The sequence below is a fragment of the Gadus macrocephalus genome, chromosome 12 (genome assembly GCF_031168955.1).
Source record: "Gadus macrocephalus chromosome 12, ASM3116895v1".
Taxonomy (NCBI): domain Eukaryota; kingdom Metazoa; phylum Chordata; class Actinopteri; order Gadiformes; family Gadidae; genus Gadus; species Gadus macrocephalus.
The window spans coordinates 5,715,999-5,738,839 of record NC_082393.1 but is presented as its reverse complement, the minus strand read 5'-3'; the positions used below and the strand labels follow the sequence as shown (position 1 = coordinate 5,738,839).

At 46.3% G+C, this 22,841-nt stretch overlaps 1 protein-coding gene and 1 long non-coding RNA gene across 2 annotated transcripts; one reads left to right on the top strand and one right to left on the bottom strand.

The window, feature by feature from the left end:
• Positions 1-2,790: 2,790 nt before the first annotated feature.
• LOC132469412 (uncharacterized) lies at positions 2,791-4,911 on the top strand. Its single transcript, XR_009528427.1, has 2 exons — positions 2,791-3,804; positions 4,121-4,911. It is a non-coding gene; the product is annotated as an uncharacterized LOC132469412 (long non-coding RNA).
• A 3,154-nt stretch (positions 4,912-8,065) lies between these two features.
• Positions 8,066-22,479, bottom strand: ccdc50a (coiled-coil domain containing 50a). The gene is made up of 12 exons (XM_060067352.1): positions 22,102-22,479; positions 20,117-20,179; positions 17,462-17,591; positions 15,672-15,762; positions 15,216-15,318; positions 11,473-12,270; positions 10,745-10,896; positions 10,260-10,304; positions 9,859-10,002; positions 9,573-9,694; positions 9,131-9,246; positions 8,066-8,777 (listed from the first exon to the last, which is right to left on the bottom strand). The coding sequence occupies exons 1-12, from the start codon at positions 22,148-22,150 to the stop codon at positions 8,758-8,760; spliced, it is 1,833 nt and encodes a 610-aa protein (XP_059923335.1). The 5' UTR covers positions 22,151-22,479; the 3' UTR covers positions 8,066-8,757.
• Between the last annotated feature and the right edge of the window lie 362 nt (positions 22,480-22,841).

Genomic DNA, 22,841 nt, shown 5'->3' with positions numbered 1-22,841 from the left:
TTGAAAATGGATCTCCGTCGCATCAAAAGATGAAAACAAATAGATAGGCTACCTCATAGATTATAGTAGGCCTAGTTAGAACAACAATCTGGCATGACAACTTGGCCACGTTAACAAATAGATACATATTATTAACCAGAACAATACCAGAATACCACAAAAACCATAATAATAATAAAGTTCATTTTGGCCTTCTTGCCCCTCTTCTCCGCAGCCACTTTCGCTAACTCCTCGCAGATTTATCACACATCACTCAACCGACTCACGTCACTCCAAGTCCAACCTCTCTTGCTGCACATCTGAACAAAACACACACATGCACACAGTATTAGCCACACACACACACACACACACACACACACACACACACACACACACACACACACACACACACACACACACACACACACACACACACACACACACACACACACACACACTCCAGATCCAGCTGGCGGAGCGCACGTCAGAGCTTCCGGAGCGCGCTCCCCCTTGCTCCCCCTCAAATTAAGCACTGTCTATAGTATGTATCTGTAGTAATATAAATACATGTATTTAATGACGCAGATACAGTTAGCATTAAAAACAAATGCATGTTCTTATTACAATTTAAGACATCCATCCTTCCAATCAGTCTGCTTATTCCTTGTCAGATGCACTTCCACATGCACACTCGCACGCACGCACGCACGCACGCACGCACGCACGCACGCACACACGCACGCACGCACACACACACACACACACACACACACACACACACACACACACACACACACACACACACACACACACACACACACACACTCACAATCACACTCACGAACTGCATACCATACAGAGCACGCTGGACCGATTCAGTAGCCTACAGAAGATTTTAGGACTAAAGACTGAGTGCAATTAATTATATTGGTCGTGAAAACAGAGCAACTGTATTTTATACTGTAATTTGAAACTGAACAAAAAAAAGATGTTGGATGATATTCCAAAGAATTCCCCTTTTTCAAATGGTTTTGCTTTCCCTTCAGCCTGCCTCTGACCCTTTGTTTTATTCTGTGGGCAGCAGTCCAACATCCAGTCTGCCATATAAAAAAGTAATGTTTTGAGCCACAAAAGGAGGAAGTGAATATCAAGGAGACCTTATGCATCTGCTGCGCAAATGGAGGTACCGTCAGGAATTCAATCTCAAAGGAAACAACTTAAGGTGAAATTGACCGCTATCTTATACAATGAGCACAGCTGTGCTATCGTCACACACGATGGATAGCTCTTCTGCATGAGGAGCATCATGGGAACGTTCACGGATATCCTGAGAAGCTCTACCGGGGGCTCATTTTTGTTTAAATATTTAACAGTTACCATTTTAGAGGAATCAAAGTTTCAATGACACAAGATAATAAAATAAATTATTAAAATATTAATTTATTGTTGATGTTGTCCAGACTCAACTTCAAATCCAATTAAGTTTGAAGAAGTATTTTTGGGCCATTGGATATTCCATGAAAAGTGTGTGTTTGTTTTTGTATGTGTGTGCGGAGGAGGGAGGGGGGACGGGGGACAGGGGGGATGGGGGCACGGTTGTTCCAGCAGCACACTTTCGGTTCTTAGGAGAAAGCAACACAGACAGACAGACACACATGTATACGCACTCAATCGGTCACACACACACACACACACACACACACACACACACACACACGCACGCACGCGCACACACACACACACACACACACACACACACACACACACGCACACGCACACGCACACGCACACGCACACACACACACACACACACACACATACACACACACACAATAGAAGCAACACAATGGAGGGCATCAGCAAATCCCTAATGCTGAAGTCAGTGCTGGGCAGGTTTCATCAAGGGATCCTGTATTATTTCTGTATGTTATTCCCACCGAAATGCTGTGAAATGTGGTGAGGATAAAATCCAGCAAAGCAGTGATAAACTTTACACTCCTCAGAAGTTGCCTGTGTATATTTCTTGAAGGTGCAGGAACACAAGTACTATAGAAACTTCCTATGGAGAAGTGAGCATTTGTTTGGTATTGTACTTTTTAGTAGGGCTACTAACTTATTGTTTTTCAGGCATCTCGTAGCAACAATGAAGACGCTCAGTTATCCCATAGCATCGCAACAGAAACTCATTTACAGTGAGTGATGGACTCTCTTTGCTGTTGGAAATAAATACAAGGAGCAAAATACTGCTACCAGTAGGCCTACCTGTGTGATAAAATAACATGTAGGCTACACATATAGCAAACAGACGGTGATTGTTAAAATAACAATCAATACATTTATATTCATTTCAATTACAGCCTGCATTCAACCACAGTGTGCTTCTTTGATTAATTTATGACGGAATAAACGAAATATGTAGGCCTACGAGTTGGCTATTGATAAATGATAGGAACGGCATGAGACCCCAATCGGTGTGAACTAGTAATTACAGAGAATGTGATGAAAAAAGGAAACGACTCAACAACACTACATCTGGTTAACAACTTGTGAACAGATTCAAATCTCAATCCCCTGGAAAGATTTACGCGTAGGCCTCTACGTCTTAACGCTGGCGCTTGGCCACCATTGACGTGGGTGGCCACGGTTGCAACTATGCCTATAATACACAATCGAAATTAAAGTAGGATTATGTGCGTAGTCCGTCTCTGATTGGTCGCTGCTGCGTGTTTAGACACAACACCCAGGGATCGCCCTGGCATGAGTTACAGTTTGGAGACTTTAATGCTGCATCGAACCAGTCCGATGTCATTCCTGCATCAGGCAGAGCACACAACGCCCCGCGGCACAACGGCCTGCTGCCTATTTTTACACCAGTCGATGGGAAATGCTTGATGTTAATCAACATGGCGTTCAACCCTGCTCTCGATCTTCGCTGAGAGCATTTCCAGCCATTATAATGTTTTACTCGCTTGCTTTTTTATGTATAAATAAGGAGCATCTGTGAGGTCTGACGGAGGGAGTAAGCTGTGTGGCCAGGTTATGTTTGACAGCTTCTGGACGTAGGCCTATGTTGAGCTTTTATGCTACGCCTACACCACACAAAGAATAGACAATTACCATTTCCAAAATTCCTTTAGTAACTCCTACTTCAACTGTTAAACTACGTAGACCTACAAATATTATCAAGGCAAATCTTACCCGAATTACTATGACCTTATTTTTAGTCTTTTTAAACGTGTAAAAATGTGCAGGTCTACACCTGTGCAGCGTACCCAGGCCTATACCATCTATTGAACTCCAATACTTGGGTAGGGTAATTAGCACTTGCTTCAAATGCGCTCCCGTTGTGACTACCGGTTTTTCCTGAAGATGTGCCCCGGGCGCATCAGAGCGAAAGAGTCCAAATGCAACAGGTTGGAAGAGCATTTGTGTGCTGCTGGTAGTCGTGTAGGGAGCGCTTCTCGGGTGATATGCTTCAGTGGGCGAGCTTTCCGTTTGATCAACTGTTACTGTATGATCTAAACCAGGATCGAGGGTGATCTGCTTTTTAAGAATCCATTTTTCTCTTCAATCTCTTGACACCTTTTTCATGTTATAATGTAGTGTAAGAGAGGGAGGGAGAGGGAAAACAAAGAGAGCTCTCCTGATGGGCGTGTGTCTCCTCCGTGTCTCAACACGGTGTGTTACGAGTAAAGAAACCACCACACTCACCTTTATCGACTAGATTACAGACGGAACTCTATTATGTCCTAATCTGTAAGTGACTCGCAATCAATGAAATACATTCAAAGCCGAAGCATTTGACCGCGTTTACAGCACCAGGTGAGTTAAAAAAAAAAGGGACATTACTTTTCCTTTTTAGAGCTTTTAATGTTAACTATAGGCTATTCTGCATTAACCTGTGCATGAACAAATGCTGAACGAACATCAGAGGGTGCTGTAATATTCCTTGGATTGGTACATAGTAAATTAAAGTTGTGTATTGCTATTGCTTCACCTGCTTGCACCTGTTCATCTGACCTATTTCCATCTGCTCCTTCACGTGTGATTGAAGGACATGAAGAAATAATGTACAATTTCAAATCTTTTTAAATCCTTGTTTCTGTTTAACACTGGCCATTTCTCTACATCTCAATAGGATCTGGACCTTTCTGCTACTCCTCCACCACCATTATTACAGTGGACCTGACATCCTTTCGGACTTTATTGTTGCCCATACAGCTGGAAACTTTGCCTGCAAATTTAAAAGTTCATGAATTTCAGTCATTGTTTCTGGTAGTGTGTGCAACAACTCAAGCTCCCAAAGAGTTGCACCCGATAGGTGGCCACTCAACTCAACTCAAAACCATGGAAGTTTACCCCCTGGTGTTATTAAGCGTGAACCGAGTTAGGCCTATGAGATGGCTCATTCGACTTGGTACTATTGATGAAACCCATAGCTACACTTAACAAATATCATATGGTAGAACTTCACTTTGTATGTTACGCTATAATGCAAAACCAGTCCCACACCCACTATAGATGGTGATTGTTATGACATGCGGTTGGCGAGTCCATTGTGTCTGAAGAGGATCCTTCTCCACTGGATCTTCCCACTGACACAGTGAATATTGTTGTTACTTTTGCCTGTGTACTTGTCACAAGAGCGGCGGAAGGTATAACTAGTGGCGGTGATGGTGGTGGTGGTGATATTGTCGCATGCAGGGTACTGCCAGTACTATGTCAGGTATGCTGGTTAACCAGTTCAACGCTCTCCTTCTGCTTCTACTGGGAGGAAGGCCTATTGGGGTGTGACCTTAAGTCCATCATAGCAATGGGTTATTAAACATGTATAAACAAACAGTGCAGTGAATGGCATGGGATTTATCTGCAATTGGATTCTTTCGAGATAATCTGAACATGCATGAAAGCATTGTCATATTGATTGTATACCTGGTTGTTATACATGTGTTAGTGCTCATGTTGGTTTTTTGAAAAGGGGACCGTTTCATTAATGGGCTTCAGTGCAAGGTCATTTTATATTGGGTTTAATATAAGTTAGAGTGGGAAAGATAGTATACTAGATCACAAAAGGGCAGAGATATGTCTGAAAACAGGCCGAGGCCAGGTTCCAATTCAAAACGCGGTAACAGTAGGCCTATCCCTAATCTTAATCAATATTGATAGCATGACACATATCACTCGTCAACAAGATCCAAAACCGTATTTTCGTTTGAATTTCCTTCAACATCTATATAAGTCAGAGCAAGGGTTCCACTCATGTATTGTACTGTTTCAGTCAGCAGATGAACAGGGAACTTAGAAAAGCATGCTCGACCTTGTTTGACCACAAGTCCTACTCCGGACCGGCGGGTTGGGCTGAGCGGGAAAAGGGACGTTAAGAGGAGGGGGAAGGGCGCAGGGATCAGCGGAAGGATAGATACTGGCCAAAAGCTTGAAAATGGTGGCATTGATGTAATCGTTACAACACAGGTAGGCTATATGCAAACAGCTAGAGGCCTGCTTAAACAGGTTTCGCTTAGTATTTTGTACAGTCATTGCCGGGATGTTCAACGGTGAGAGGTGGGAATATGGTTGCGCATTAATTACCAAGACACCGCCTTGCTTCTATGATTAAAAATATCAAGCTCCTGAGATACAGTGAGCCGTAACCTAACTTTATGGTAAGGACACTTAATGTGAATTGTAGCCTATGTCAAATTAAGTTGATAAATAAACTTCTTCTTTTTTTAATGCACATTGCCTCAAAAAATATCTGATCTTTGAGTTCAGCTTCCTGAATGCTGCAAGCAAATTAACTAAATTAAGGTAAGATCCATATAAAAACATAGTGTTGACAACAGAGGAATGTAGAGTGTATTAATAGCCGTATAAAACGATGATAGTTGCAGTCATTCCTGACTCTGACCAACTGGCCAACTTGCAGAATGCAAATAAAAGCCACATTAGTGTGGATTCCCTGTGAATGGGACTATTCCACATTAAGGCATACAGTAAGGTGTAAGTCTACCATTGAAAAGGAAGAGAAGGCTAGCTCACTGCCGGCCAGTTAATGGCCCTGGGGGCAAAGTGTAAACTAGTTCAACAAGTAGGCCTAGGCCTACACTTGGTATCGTCATGATTATTTGGCAATGTGCCGACAGGAGTGGTAACTAGTGGAGGTTATTTACTGCGATAAACAAACAGTTCTCATTTTTTCTGTTTAGCTTGTTTGTTAATGTTTACAAATAGTAATCGTTTTGAGGCGCTCTCAAAATAAACTGTAGGCCTACCACTGCTCTGAATTGAGTTTCATTACTAAACCAAAGACACCACCTGTCATTACTTTATTAATGCCTAAAAGCCATGTGGGACGAAAGCTTAAATTTAAAAACAGGATTTATTCAATCAACCCCCCAAAAAAAATCCAGTTACAGTAAGTGCTTGCACAACGAAGTTGAATTATCATAGGTAGATTGCATACATGCCCTAGATGAAAACAAAGAAAATTAGAACCCGATACTGACATTTTGGTTTGGATTGCACTCAAAGCCAAAATTGTGATCAATGCAATTATCGCCATCGTACAATCATTTCAACTTATAGAAAGCGTTTGGAATTTCGCTTCTACCAACGCGTCCACATGATGTCGCCATTTCAAAAAACTGGAGCGTCACATTGACCTGTTTTTCAGCCTAATTTCTGCAGCCAATCAAGTGCTCAGAATTCTACTTCGTGTTCAAAAGAAAACACAAAAAATATAATGGCACAGCTTCCCTTCTTGTCAGCATAATATAACTTTATAGATTAATTAAAAAAGAACCAATGCAATCTACTTGCAATAAAAAACAAAAAACAATGCCATCTAGTAATTTCTTCGTCTTCCTAAACGCAAATATACACTAAGATCAAAACAATAAAAAATATAAATCAATCTCTGAGCCAAAAAGATCACAGAATGAGTCCCTTGACAGCTGGTCCAAATGGTTTGATTTAGCTCATACAAGTTTTGCCCGTCTTTATTCAATATGAACATAATAAAAAAATAACTGGCTGTGGCACCCTGATAATACATAGCAAAATAATCCCCTTTATGTCCGATCATCCTCCTCTCTCGGTGTGTGTGTGTGTGTGTGTGTGTGTGTGTGTGTGTGTGTGTGTGTGTGTGTGTGTGTGTGTGTGTGTGTGTGTGTGTGTGTGTGTGTGTGTGTGTGTGTGTGTGTGTGTGTGTGTGTGTCCTCTTCTCTGGAAATGTTTGCTCTTACTGGGGACAGGAAGTCTTGCTAGTGTTTGAGCAGAGGGACACCGTAAAAGGGCTGGAAGTCAGACAGAGGGGAAGGGCATTGGCCGGAGAACACAAGGGAGACAGAGTCATTTCAGATCAGCAAAATAAGAGAAAATACCATAATAAAACAATTCAAAAACAAAAAACAAGTACTAATGTCAAGATGAAAAGGATTGGGGATAGAATCCTGACGCCTCGACAATTGGGAGGCAAAGAATAACAAAAAGGCATGAGTGAAACGTTATGTACACTTAAATAAACAACAAATGATTCAGTTTCACAAAGTGAGCACAACAGGGACTCTACATGTTTGACACAGACACATTATGTACATGCACTTCATTATGCTGTTCCCCGCAGGCTGCAAAGAGGACAGACGACTGGCTTTCATTTGGACAACACTCGCTCAATATCAAATACTGGATTAAAAAAGGGGCAGAAGGGGGGGGGGGGAGAGGGTAATATATAATATATCGTATACTGTATTGTTAAATTAGTTAGCGCTTATTCCCAAATTCACACGAGTGCCAACTGCAGACAGCAGTGGGGGAGCCAGCTCAGAGAGAAACGCATGTGCACACAGTACACCGCACCGATCAGTAACCGCACAGTAAGCATGCACTTGGAAACACAGAGCCACACGCAAGAGTGCCCTCGGCGCGCTCTCCACCAGTAGTACCCGTTCCCTTCATCAAAGGGCAAGAGAGTTAGAAAACAGTGACAGTGAGACCACTCACGGCCGACACTGCACGCGCTACAAGTGCGCAGAACCCCACCAGACAGACTCCTTGTGTCTGGACTGAGGGGCGTCCAAAAGACCAAGACCCAGCATTTCGATACGGTTGTTTTGTACTTTGTCGTTCCACACCTATGAAGATAAAGAGAACAGAGAACACTTCCGTCCAAAAAAAATAAAATAACATGAGTCGTGTGCAGCATGAGACTATGTCGAACAGCCCGGAATCCCGGCATGATGATATAAAAGGACAAGAGTTGCGAAGTCCAGCATTGAGAAGCGGTAGCCATCTTGGTTTTAAGACACTAGCAGCCGTGATGGAGCATGGAGCATGGAGCCACATCCCACGGGGCTATCCGGCGGAGGCGAATGAAGCCCTTGTGATGCAGACGTTTGACAAACGAGGACGGAACAGCAATGGATGACGGTCCCTCAGCGGAGAATCATCAGAGTTCAGGTCCCAGGGCCCGCTCCTTTGGCCTAGCTCGGTGCTGGGCAACTTAAAAAGGAATTACAGTACAATTTTATACATTTTAAAGCCAAAAAAAAGGAACAAATACCAGCGGCCCTCCCAAGACACTTGGTTTCTCTCAACTTTAGGGAGGTTCAAAAATATATATTCCATTTTGGCAACTCAGTGATTGTCCCAAACCTCTCAGTCGATCACAGCACAGATCCTTGAGTACAAACATATTAAATAATAATACAAACAAGGGTATGAGGAAAATGGTATGAAATCAAAATAAGGACAGCTGGCCAGTACAGGGAGCTTGAGTCACTGTCTGTAATAGCCACCTGGAGGAGGGAGACAAGGACATCGATCAGCAAAAAAAAAAAAATCACACAGACAACTAAATCTATCCAGCCAACCATACACTCCAACCCACATCTTTGTCCAACCTGTGGAGGTCCGTCCAACATAGGCGGTCCTAAGCATTGTTAACATTATAGCACAAAACATATTCATCTCCATTTCTCTTCATAACCCTATTACCCTTTTCATTCTTCAAACATACCATTGATCAAATTAGACAAGACAAGATATGTCTTCATTGTACATATACATACCTACTATACTATTTTGGTATTCATGAGATAAAAAAAAAAGACCCTTTCTAGAACCAAAGTGCTTGGCGGTGAGAACTTGCCTTTGTAGGCCGCCTCTGGCCTGGTGTTGCCCCGGGGGGGGAAGGGGTTGTCAGAGTAGCCGTAGGGGGGGCCGGGGTTCACGTTCTCGTAGTTTGGGGTGCGGGGTTGAGGGGGTCTGAACGGACCAGAGGGAGAGAGCAAGAGAGGAAGAATGGGAGATTAACAAACCAAAAGGGAAGCGACGATGGCATCATGTCCTTGGATATCATTAGGTCCTGTATTTCGGTGGGACCGAGCACTACTGAAGGCTTTTAGTGGTTCCACTTTGATGCAAGGGGGTTTACGGACCCATTACGTCCTCGCGGACCCTTCTTGCGTCCACCGCAAGGGCCTGACGTTTGCCTCCAGAAAATGGTGCCCTTCCGTCGAAGCAACACGGCAGAAAAGGCTGTGATTGAAACCATAACTGAGCCTTTAGCGCTGAGACAACGACACGGGTACCTGGTGGGCTTGTTGTGGCTCCTCTGCCTGTGGTGCTCCAACTCTTCCCGTGTTCTGGGCCCTCCGTGGTCGTCGCGGGGCCGGCCCGCGTCCCGCGGACGGACCACGTCCTCGGCGTGAGGCTGTGGGGAAACCGCAGCGGAAACTTGAGTGGAAACGGCGGCTCTCATGTCCAGAGACACCGAGCCCCCGATCACGAAAACCCCACCCCCCCCCGAAAATGGAAAATCACAAGACAAAGCCAAAACAAAAGACACTGAGGAGCTGGAGGAGGGGGGTGTCTCACCCTGAGGCCCGCCTCCTGTCTCTTCTTGTCCTGCGCCATCCTGTCCATCATCATCCTCTCCTTCTCCCGCTCCTTCTCCTTCTCCCGCTCCTTCATTTTCTTGTACTCCTTCTTCTCCTGCTCCGCCAGAAGCCGAGCGATTTCCTGCCGCAGCAAATCCAAACGAGTTAAAAACAAAACAAACGTATGATGAAACTCTCACACACAGTTTTGATGTTTCGGTGGACATGCGTCTGCACCAATGGGGGGGGCATCCAAATGTTCAACAGAAGCGACAGAAAATGTTGTGGAAATTAGTCAGATTGTAATTGGGCGAGGACAGGATATGAAAGACGTAGGGCGTGGGTGGGGGAAAGCATTGTGAGCCAAGAGTGAGAGTTTCCAGAAAACTGTCCACGCACCTCATCCTGAGCGACTTGGGCAGCGTGCTTGTCTTTATTGCTCGCCTGAAGAGAGAAAAAAAGAAAAAAAAGGAGGGTGAAAAACAAAGTCAGACTTTCCATCCAGAAGTAGAACACGCGTATTCTGGCAGGGGCGGTCTGAGATCGAGCGCTTTCGAACAGACTTCCTCCACTGCTCTTTAGACTAAAGGAAACAGCTCAGCAGCGCTGCAATGCTCTTCAATCCACGAGGGAATACAGGCATCAGAACTACAGCGGATGTTGAAAACGACAATTATTACAATAACTACGACAAAGTGGGGTGGCTACATGTTTACAAAACTATTTTTGCTTCACTGGAACCGAATCGAAACAAACAAACTAGCCGACGTTACCGCCTACGCTTTGTAAGAGTATAACGTACGTGCTGGTCAACCCCTGTCTTCCTTCTGAATGATTGTCCTACAAGAGGATAGGACCCCCCCCCATCCCCCCCCAGTCCTCACCAAGATCTCCTCCTCCTGCAGCCTCCGCGCCACCTCCATGTCGATGACCTCCTGGTCGCGGAGGTCCAGGCGCGTCAGGCCCTGGGTGGCGTCGCTCAGGCCGTACTCTTGGCCCGCGATGACGGTGCCGCCGGCGCGATGCACGATGCGACCTGCAGGGGGCAGCAGAACACACAGGTTACGACCCGGGGGAGTGCTGGTTCATCTGCCCTAAACAAAACTGAATCAATCATCAGGATTTTATCATGGATTTGTTTTTTTCTCTCATTGGTGGCTAGGATGGCCTTGGGAGATGGCTGCATTTGATTCATTATCGGACAAGATTTGTGCAGTCATTTTGCTTATTTGTTGCAAGTAGTCCAGCGATTGAGACCGATCAATTAAACCCGCAGTAAAATCACACCAGACCCACCGCAACGACAACATAATTCAAGCAACTGGAAAGAATTAAATGATGACGATCATGATCACAATGAATAATCCAAACAATACAATTAAATTGAGAACACAAAAGAGACTAAGCCAATTGAGTAGCAGAGCAAGAGGGAGACAAATGCATCTTGATTAGTTGTTGTGAAGGTAGGCAGGAATCGAACCCTCCACCGGAAGCTCCATAGCCCAGCAAGAGAAGAACACACCACACACACCACACACACACACACACACCGGCGAACGCGCCCCCCTGCCGATTCCAGAGGAGCTGGTTGGGGGGGAGCTCCGGGCTGTACCTGGTTCTCCGGGAGGGTGCGTGTGACAGCGTTCCCTGCCGGGACCCTCCCCGCTCCGAGGCCCGTCGCCGCTCCAGTGCTCCTCGAACACCGCGTCAGGGTCCGAGGGCACGCGCTGCCGGCCCCCGGCTCCCCTGCCCCTCCGATCCCCCCCCCCATCATCACCACCACCACCACCAACCACCCCCTGCACCTCTTCATCGCCCCATGACGTCCTGTCCTTCCTCGGGATCCCCTCCTCCTCTAGAACCCGCTCCCGGCTCGGTGTCCTGGCCCGCCGTCTGTCCGTGTCTCTCTGTCTGTCCGGCTCCCTGTGGTGGTCCCCGGCCGCCCCCCGGGCCCTGGGTCGCTCCGGGCCCCGCCGGGGGTCTCTCTCCCTGTCCCTGTCCCTCACTCTCTCCCTCTCCCTGTTCCGCTGTCTCTCGTGGTCCCTCTCCCGGTCCCGGTCCCAGTCCCGGTCCAGGTCAATGGGGGGGGGCCTGGGCGGCCTCTCCTTCCGCCGCACCACCCTCTCCGCCTCCTCCCCCCTCGGGCCGCGGGCCCGGCCCGCCTCGGGCCCCGGGTGGTCCCCTGGTGGCCTATCCCCGTGGCGGCCTCTAGGGGGCAGCGAGTGCTCGGGGTAGGTGTCCCCCTCCACCGCCAGGTAGTGCTTGGGGTTTTGGGAGCGGCTGTGGGGGGACGCGGGGTCCTCGCGGAAACGCTCTTCCCGGGGGCGACCCGAGGCGGGAGGCTCGTCGAAGCGGCCCGGGGAGCCACTGTGCGACCTGGGGGCGGGATGGCCCTTTTTGTCTGGGCGCCCTTCGTGCCGGTGAGCAAGGCACAGACCGTGGCCAGACCGTGGAGAGAGGGCGATGTTAAGGGATTGAGGATGATGATGATGATGATGATGAAGAGGATAGATGGGATGATGACCCATGATGCATTGGTGGATGAGAGCGGGGAGAGACGGGAACAACACACAGGAGACATAGATGAGCCAGGCCCGCCGACGGGTTAGTATTAGGAATGGGTTAGTCACAGCACCTGGATGAGGGGTTGAACTACACCAAGCAGCTGATGGAGAGAGCATCAGCTGAGTTTGCCTCAGACCAGAGATGTGATGAACACCCTGTTAATAGATGGGGGGTAAAGTAAACAGAGTACTTGTTTGTGGTAATGGGAGAGAGCACTGAGTTGTTGATGTGACTAGCTACAGATAAGAGAGCCAGGGCAGGGACAGTGATGAGAAGAATGAGCTTTCGACATATAAATTGTGAAACCTTTGCGGGAAATAATAATAATTTGCATGGAAATGCATTTAAAAATCAATATTAAATGACAAACACAACGAGGTCAAACAAGATGGACATAGTCTGATTCAAGATGATCCAGTGCTGCTCTTGGTTCTTTGTGTGTCAACAACAGAGGGGAGAACAGCCTGCAGGGAGTGAAACAGTCACTCAGAACACTCCACAGTCGCGTCAACCGAAAGGAATGCCAGTTATCCACAGGCACAAAGTGTCCAAACCTAGAGCCCGTGACAATGCTGAACCAGACGCAACCCTGTCGTCATTTATACTTTTGAAAACGGCAGGTAGGTAAACAATGGGACGGGCGAAACCCTTTCCCATTGGCCGACTAGCCAACAGGTAGCAACCTGAGCCCGACAGCCCCGTAAACCCCTCCCACTCGGGACTTTGGTAACAAGAGGTCCGGTTTTGAACACACGGAAACAAGCGGCCATCCGTCCGTCCCCAACGTCTTCCGTTTTTAAACCCCCTGTTTACGCTCGCTCTGGCGCTCCGTTTGTCTCCAGTGAGCGCCGGCCGCGGCACCATGCTGCTCTGCATGCCATTGATCTGTTGGATTGAGACAAACACGTCGTCCAGCGACCCCGCCATTTCCTAGCCAAACAAACGGCCCGGAGGTAATGCTGGGCGAGATAAAAGAGGGGGGATAGGGGAGGGGGGGGGGGGTTAAATGCGCACGCAGGACCCGTTTAGAGCACAAATAGGACATGAAAGGACAGTTAAACATGCAGCCCCCTTTGCGATTACCCCTGTCCATTTATAGACACACAAGGGGGGGTTGGGATTGCATTGACGGGAAATTGTTACCAGAGAGCCAAAAGAGCCCGATTCTATACATTTGCTTACTCTCAGTCTATTTGCATTTCTAGTTAATGCAGTAAATGGAGTAATGCAGTAAAAAGGACAAAATAACAAATAGATTATTTAAACATGAATGTTGTTATCTCCCGTTTCATTTCAGCACTACCGACGACACAGAGGTCGGAACGCTCAACCTGAAAACCTGCCGGGGACACCCTGGCATTCGTTGGCCTCATGGAGCCCTCGACTGCCTCCCACTATGTACACATCGCCATGTCCGACTGCAACTACTGTAAACATTCCCCGACAAACGGACAGAAGGGGGATGGGTAAAAGAGAGGGACTGATATTTGACTCTGTGGGAAAGTGATGTGATCGCTAGATAGTTGTTCAACAACAAACAGGAAGTGTGAACCTAGGCAGGGGAAAAAGTTGCACCCGGACAATAGCATCTAGGATTCCTACCTACTACTGAATCATCTGGGCAGGATAGGACAGATATCTAACTTGAAGCGCCGTTATACCCAAAAACCTAGCTTACGGATGGAGTTCCAAACCAAGCGTTTCGTGTGTGTGTGTGTGTGTGTGTGTGTGTGTGTGTGTGTGTGTGTGTGTGTGTGTGTGTGTGTGTGTGTGTGTGTGTGTGTGTGTGTGTGTGTGTGTGTGTGTGTGTGTGTGTGTGTGTGTGTGTGTGTGTGTGTGTGTGTGTGTGTGTGTGTGTGTGTGTGTGTGTCTCTACAGTGCTCTTGCTGTGGACAAGTCACAACGGTTTCTACAGTACAGAAATACCAAATGTGTTTCCTCTGCCTCTCATTTGAAGAAGTGAAAGTAGGGACTGCATCCAAGCTGGTATGCCTACAGGACCAGACCCGACCCTTCATGTGATCTAAAGTCGGTTCTGCAGCTGCTGCCAGCTGGACAGGAAAGGACACGACGTTCTCGAGACACGCAAGGCTAACACACAATCAAACACACAATCACACACTTCCTCTGAGCTTTTTGGGTGTTGACAAGCGGCCGACTACACAAGCGGCCGTATGCCTGGTTCGGTCGGGCCAACACGAGACCAACAGCAAACCGAGAAAGTTTGTTGCAGGAGCCGACTCCAGCGGTCATCGTTCAAACGGACACCAAAAGGAAGCGCTACAGTTGCTGGTTTCCATGACAGCCGGATGTGCATTGCATGACTCAGGCGACTCGAGTCTTGCAGGGACTCTTGGCTCAAGCGATCTAGCGTCTACCGGCATGCCGGCATAACATGTGCCGTCATATTTAATAGTAAGGCTCAAGATACATCCCATCATGTCATCCCCAGGTGACTGAATGTCACCTGGGGACACTGAGATATCAGCTGGATATATTTCCGGAGCCTATTAATAGCCGTGTTACAATGTGTTCTTTTGTCCAGCCGCCTTAGAAGGCCAAGGGATGTAGATCAAGATGAGACACGACTGCTCTCGGTAAACCGCGTGCTCAGCACAGCACTCCTAAATCTTAGCTTCAGGTTGGCAACGCGTCACAGGCGCTGCGAAACGTTAAAACTCACACCCTTAAAACCATCACTTGTCACCCTGGTAGAGAATAGAATCCGCTTTCCATAGCCTCCACACAACACACACACACACACTTCTCAAACATGGCCGCTCCTCCCACCTCCTTCATCCTCGAAGTACTCCTCCTCAAAGTTAGCCTCCAGCTTCTTCTGTCTCCTCCTCTCTTCCTTCATCTCCTTCTCCTGCATTTTACGCGCGATGGCCTGGAAATACACAAACAGACCAAACATTTCAAGACTGGAAAATCCAGATTGTTACAACAAAGCAGTTTCTGTCGTGAATGTTCTCCTTTTGCACGTGAAGTGTGTGTGTGTGTGTGTGTCTGATTATGGGTCGGCGAGTGTGTTTTTGTTTGTGTGAGTGTCGAGGGCGGCATACCAGACTGCCACTTTTCCAATTAAGGAGGACACAAAGGAGGAGACTAATCAAACGCCAAAGTGCATTAGACTGGCTGACCTCACCCACGGAAGTCAGTATCAGGGTGTGATCGACTATTACCCTTCTGCCTGGATGGGCAGTATCGTGGGAGTGTATGTGAATGCACATGTGTACATACCATGTCCTTTTCTTCCTGAAGTATCTGCTGCTCAGCCTGTCGGACGAGTTCCTCCTGAATCCCCTGTGCGATCTCATTATCTTGGCGTTCTCTAGGCGTGCGTGTGTGTGTGCGATTGTACGTGGATGCAGGAAAAAGAGGAAACCACACAATCATTAATAAGTTAAAGAAAACTGTTCATGTAGATTCACTTCATTATTCTAAGGTCGCAGTCCCCTCATTGACTCGACTTTATTCAAAATAAATTAGTCTGCGGAAAGCAGTACACGGATGGACACTACAAAACTCTTTAATCACAAGTAGCGTACTTTCAATTTAAATTGAGCATCTACCATATTATAATTACCATTATAATAATGAAAGCTTCGGTTTAACCTAGCCAAAACTTCACTCAGGGTTGCAGTCGTCAACAATTAGTCACTCTCGAGCCATCTTTATCCAGGTCAAGCTGTGGACACGGTGGATTAAACTTCCTGGGAGTCAAACACCCTAGCCACTACGCTACGCTAGGCTGCTGCTCTTAGATCTACTTTCACCTTTTCGCCAGAAACCCTGCAGGGTGAGCTGCATAACTGCTTGGACATGCATCTCTGTGGACGGATCCTACAGACACAGGCAATGTGGCAACTGCATAGCTGTAGCATAGCATTACCATGTCAACACACCACAAAGTCCACATCGCAGTCAGGCACAAGTTACAAAGGGTCAAGTTGGTCAAGTTTGGACTGCTTCTAAATTTCTAGGGTTGCATGTTTTATAGAACATGAATACCACAGAGAGATAACATTGGGGATTAGCAATGGAACGGTTCAAGTAGAAAGTATGAACAGTACGATTTGCTAGCCACGGTTCAGACATGCATGCATTGTTCGGATTCAAAAAGGGTTTTGCACTGTAATGACGGTAGCCATTGAAAGTGTGATGTGTCAGTCTCGGATGATGTCTGATGCTATCAAGGCAGCGCTCAAGGCTAACATCTTCATTTGATGGTACTGTAATAAATTTGGTTGCAACCAATTTTTCACTGCAGTATTGCATGTCCTTTGTCACATACTATCCATTTGTGTACATTCATTTTAAAAGCTTTATATGTTTTCGCTTTTCCTACTAACCAACTATTCGCACTCCTCATCCTAGAGCTACATATATAATATAATAACAGGCTGCTAAGGTAATAAACACCAATTACTATATTTTTAAATATTGATCTATATCTATTTTGTGAACCGTTCCACCATATTGTGGATAGAACCCAGAACTCTTAGGGAAGAGAGCCAAACAGTATTATCACTATATTAGAGCCCAAACACATAATGCTATCATTGGTTCTATGTCAGTGTGGGCGTCTGGGGCTAGAAAAAGCAGAACAGGTGACATCACAAGCTCCCAGCATGCCCAGTGTGTCCTGTCCAACATGATGGAAGAGCATCTGTTCTCATCCCTGGGAGTGCTGGCTTACGTGTGTGTGTGTGTGTGTGTGTGTGTGTGTACGTGTGTGTGTGTGTGCGTGTGTGTTACTGTCACATAACTAATTAGTCACAGCCACATATTTAACAAAACATAGAGCGCAGAGAGGACTGTTGTTTCCAAACGGTCCGTATATCGTCTTTCATAGCAGGTGCTGTCGAGTCCCAGGGAGACCCGAATAGTGGAATGTACACCTCAGCAATCGCACACATCATACTGACTGTCAGCTCATACAACTGGTATATCTGTTATGTTGGGGAAGGCTTGGAGACCAAGTTGTTCACCCGTCTGCGTGCGAGAGGGAAAGGGAGGCAGGGACTCACAGGTCCCGGAACTGTCTCTTGCTCTGGGCCTTGGCCCTCATGTCCTCCTCCTCTTGCAGCAGCTTGGCCACCTTCAGGTCGTGCTGAGCCAGGCGACTCTTGTGGACGTTGGACGCCAGGTGGCTCTCGACTGCGGACACAAACGCACCGGCGTTAAAACACCACTGAAACAAATACCGAAATGGTTAATAACGATATTGACTCAGGTCACGCAGGTTCAACAGAGGCTCCCAAACGCCGCCATGGCTCTGTGTAAAACATCCCTGGATGAGCTCATGCAAAAACAAGAGTTTCGCCGACACACTCAACGCTTGTTTATTCTCGCCCCTGAATGGAGCTCTTGTTCTGGGGTCTTGGTTCAGCTTTTGGAGGAGAGAAGGGAATAACAACGCTTGCTCGCACACTCTTCATCCCGCTGCCGTCAAAACAACAAAACACCGAACCCGGCGTGAGTCACTCCAGAAACGGATGGGCCCGGCCAACAGGAGCTCCAAGGCTGTGTGACGGAACGTGCCAAGCCCCTGAGGGATGATAAATCCTGGCTTGGTGACGCACACCACGACCCGGCTCTTGGTATGCATGGAGGCTGGAGCATCACTCACTCGGCAGTATCCACTCCACCTGCCTATCGATCCACTCTCTGGGGGGGGGGGGGGGGGGGGGGGGCAGCTTACGTCCCACAATTTACCCAATGGAGGAACCATTAAGACCCCGTGCGGTGACTGGACGGATGGAAACAGGAAGCAGTGAGATACGGCAGTGGCTATATTTAGCGTCTCCCCAATAGGTTGTCATTGATTTTTTTTTCCTTCATTTTTTGTGCGTCTGCGATGTTGATCAATCAATAGTAAATGATGCCTTCCAAAGAAGAAAAAAATAAATAAAATAAACGATGACGGTGATGGTGACGTCAAGGCGAAACGCAGACTATCATTTATCCAACCATTCCCCCCCCCCCCCCCCCAAAAACAAGAAGATAAAATGATATCATGACATCTTTTTTCACTGGGGACCTTGAAGAGGATTGGTACTATCCTGATATGGCTGGCTCCAGCTATAGAGACAACAAACATTGGGCAAGCATAACAGCATTGCTTTTGGTGACCTTGCTCAACAGTGGTGGGAGCCTGCTCCCACTGACATCAAGACAGCAGAAACCCTATCCATTTTCCCCTGCAGGATGAATCTGTTCTGACTGTAACTTGGCAGTCGGAACAGATTACAAAATAAAAAATATATTAACTAAATAAACATTGTATTTCTTGTTTAATAAATGCATCCTTTAAAGCAGTTGGCCCTTTTGATGAATGGTTTGTATTCTCTCACTCTTTGGGTTGTATCAACGGTTGAATGCACGTATTGTAAGTCGCTTTGGACAAAAGCGTCAGCTAAATTAATCAACTATACAAATAAATGTAGAGTCAATAGTTCAGACATGGTTGAAATCTGTTTTCCATCTTGTATGGCCGGAGAGGAGAAGAGCAAGCCGTTTGAATCACTCCACTCCATCCCCTTGCCCCTAGCCAAGGTCAGTGGCCAACCAAGCCGATCCAACACTCAAGCTGGATCAGTAAGTAACGCATCAGTGGGGGATGTTATCAACATGCCACGGATCGCTATGGCAGCAATCGACCCATTAAAAAGGCTTAAGGACAAACACAAGGCAAAACACTCTACTCTGCACACTGGCCTTGGGCACATGGGATCCATCCATAGAGGAAGACTAAACATCCACACACACATCCCCAAAACATCCCCCCAAACAAGAGAAGTTAGGACAAAATCAGGGCCTATTCTTGGGATGTGTGGTGGCTCATCATTACCCCACGCATTCCACAATCAGTCGGCCAATTCTGATGATTCAGACCAAAACATCCATGATAAAGACTGATCATGTCAAGCCTTGAGGTTGGGCCCATTAACCACACTGTTGGCTCGTTGAATAGACCCATTTGCATGCAACTGATCTCAAAAGCTGTTTGGACAGTATTTGAGACACGTTTTAAATGCAAAGATAAGCTTATCTCAGCAGATAGTGATCAACTCAAGCAAACGGTGATCTCTCAGGGTAGTCCGTTGTTGATGCAAAGATGACTTGTTGACCTCGTGACGTTGCCTAACCTCTGACGAGCGTTGGGCTCCACCCTCCCAAGGCACCCGTGATCTACAGCTATGGCAGACATGCACTAATGTGATCCAGAACCCTGTGGCTCAGTCATTCTATCCAACCAACCCATCCCGCTCTCCCTCTTGTCATTCATGGTTTCCTAAGGTATTAATGTTAGATGCAAGTTAGATGTGCAATAGAAAAATAGCTAAAGAGTAGCTTGCCCAAATCTAATGGGATGGAAGGAAATACATCGGTATCATTAAGGATCCACGTTTTGTTTTAAAAACATCTTGAAGTAGGGAAATGCAAATCTTCCGCCTAGTCCGCACTGCATATTTTGAGACGCTGACAAGAGATGTTCGAGTATGCTCAAAGTATACTACTCTATGAAAGGCACAAGAAAGGTAGACGTCAGTCAGTGGAAGTGTCTGCTCCCTATTTAGGAATAGGGGAGTGAGAAGGGTATTGGAGTTAATCCCTGAGCAGCGTTGTGGATTACCAGTGGTATTAAACAGATGAGAATTGAAAACAGTAAAGCAACTTACTCTCTTGCTCCTGGAGGTTGTGGGCCAGGCAATGGTCTTCCAGCACTGCAAAGTCACGACACACTGGAGGGAGAGAGGGGGAGAGAGAGAGAGAGAGAGAGAGAGAGAGAGAGAGAGAGAGAGAGAGAGAGAGAGAGAGAGAGAGAGAGAGAGAGAGAGAGAGAGAGAGAGATTCCAGAATCATTCAAGCTAACTGGATGTGTTCTTCAGTGTATAAAACTGAATAAAACATAAACAATAAACATAAAACAAAAGAGGATTCTAAAATCGTCCCAGGATGTGTAAAGGGGGCTTCTCTCCATCTCTCCTCTCAACATGGGTATGAGTCTCTGGCGGAGTTGACATGCCTACCAAACTATTCTTCACAATAAAATCAACTTTTCTCTTGTTGAAGAAGTATCAGTATGATGCTGTTCAGACCGTTTCTTCGTTACAGCGTAGTATGCCAATCTACTAAGCAAGCTTTATGATGTGGGACTCAAATCAAAATGCTTGGTTGGGTGTTTTTTGCCAACGGAAAACAATATGGGGACAGAGAAAGCACGGTGCTCAGGCCTAAGCTCAGCCACCGGAAGATCGCGGCTAGAAATGTCTCAGTGGCGGTTCCACCTTGTATAACACCACACTGAAGCTGACCGCATATCTTTCCGTCTGCACTGTCTTTTGCAGAGCGAGTCTTAAAACCTATGAATGCATCCATGGTGAAAAGACTTAAGAAAAAAAAACGTAAAGACAATAGATTAAACTGCAACATACAAGTCCCAGACACGATGAAATACCTTCTACTGCAACAGCTTTCAGATTGGAATACCAAAATTTAGAACCCCCAACCACACACATACACACACTTCCTATTACAGTGATTACTTTGTCCATATCCCTGATTATTAACCAAGAATGGATGGCCACTGCACAGAAGATAGTGGACCCAACACACCGTTAAGCATTAGTGTCAAACACATAGGCTTTCTTGGCTGAGCTTTAGCTCCATTGAGTATTGTAAGGGTCTCTCCTTTTATGCAAAATTTAAGGAGAATGTAGATAAGCTTGTCCGTAGACCGTGTGGCAGGCACGGCAGGGCTGAACGTGGTGAGTGGGTCATGACTTGAATCGACAGATGCATGGGTAAGGGGAGGGGCAGACCCCAAAAGACAATTTACATGGGATTTGATTAGCATTCTCCATGTTTCAACCATATGCCTAATCTCTTTAGCCAACAAAGCAAATGGTCTGGCATGATTAATACTATTGTGTACGCATGACTTAGTAATCGGAAGACAGTTTGTACTTCAACCACATTTATACGTAATACTAAATAGCTGGTTGAACATTTTGTGTATGGACATACTTGTTTGAACAATCTGAACATTTGTATTCACTTCTATATCCAACCCAAACAACAATATAATATTATAACACCCTAGTTGTACATTATATTAACTTATGTCTAGGTATCGTTGACTATATTACAGAGAATACGGTATCCGTCCGATCAAAATACTACACAGATATCACAGCTGTTGTAAACAATCACGCTAGCCTCAGGTATCATAAAATTAAATGTGAAAGAAAACAGGGCACTAAACCGTGGTTTCTTCAATCAGTTCCCACGCAAAGCAGGGCTTATTGTCCCGTGGTCGTGAACATTATCATAATATCTAACGAAACCCCGTCTTTCACCAATCGCTAACATAGCCCACTGAGCTACCTCCATTACAATGCAGCAGGTGTCATCTTTATGTCGACTATCAAATCAAACATGACGAGCTAACATAACTAGTACAGAAACCTTCACATTTCACAGTCTAGTTGTACCAATCCCACACTGGTCGGCAAAGACAGGTTACAGATACCAAACACCTGCCTCGTCCGCGGTGTTACCTTTATAATGTGCGCTTGGCTAACGTTAGCCAGCCACACCACCGTGTATACCAAAACTAAACGCATGTTCATGGAGTGATATTAATCTAACGAGCGGGTATTACCATCTTTTACTGGAGGCAGTTTTTTCTGGTCGATGCTAAATTCAGCCATGTTGTCAGCAATGTGTCAAAGGGTTTACGCTGAATGACACTTCCGCGTTCTTCCGAAGGTTAACAACACCGGCGGCCCCTGATTGATTGACCGGCGGCGGCCTCTGCTCGAACACACGTTGAAGAATGATGAGGAGCCGGACAGCCACCCGTTATGGAGGTTCGATAACTAACGCGTGTCACGTCGCTGGTACTAGTTAGCAATGCTGCTTCATTACTATAGCTAGCAGATCAGCGTATTCTGCGAGCATCCCTCCCACCGATGACTGACCCTCCCCTCTTCGTTGTCTCAGAAAACGCAGCTGGCTGCAGCTGCGGCTTGTGGCAGCAGCACGACTAGGTCCCCTCCGTGTGCACCTACCTAGGTCATTGCAAAGGGTTTGCAGAAGCCTCTTTCTAGTATGGATGATTTTACTGTAATGGAACGATATTAGCTCTGCAATTGTGTGTTTTATTTTGTGTGATTCATTTTTCTGCGCACGTTAACGCACTACACTGACGCGCACACAAATTAACATTCTTATGTAATGGCCCCCTCTAGTGAAACGTGTGTAGAATTGCAGACATCCCTGAAAGATTAACTAATGATACGTAAAAAATAAAAAAAACGTAAAAAATAAATGTATGCCTCTCTTTGTTGAACTTATTGGCTAAATCAGCAATGCTGCCTGAACATCGATAGTGTCCTAAAG

Bases quoted from the DNA above. Each gene is read 5' to 3' on its own strand.
- ccdc50a (XM_060067352.1), bottom strand. From the start codon at position 22,150: ATGGCTGAATTTAGCATCGACCAGAAAAAACTGCCTCCAGTAAAAGAT. The intron at 17,592-20,116 runs GTAAGTTGCTTT...TTGTGTCCGCAG, and splicing joins CAACCTCCAGGAGCAAGAGA to TCGAGAGCCACCTGGCGTCC. The intron at 9,247-9,572 runs GTACCCGTGTCG...TGGTCCGTTCAG, and splicing joins AGCCACAACAAGCCCACCAG to ACCCCCTCAACCCCGCACCC.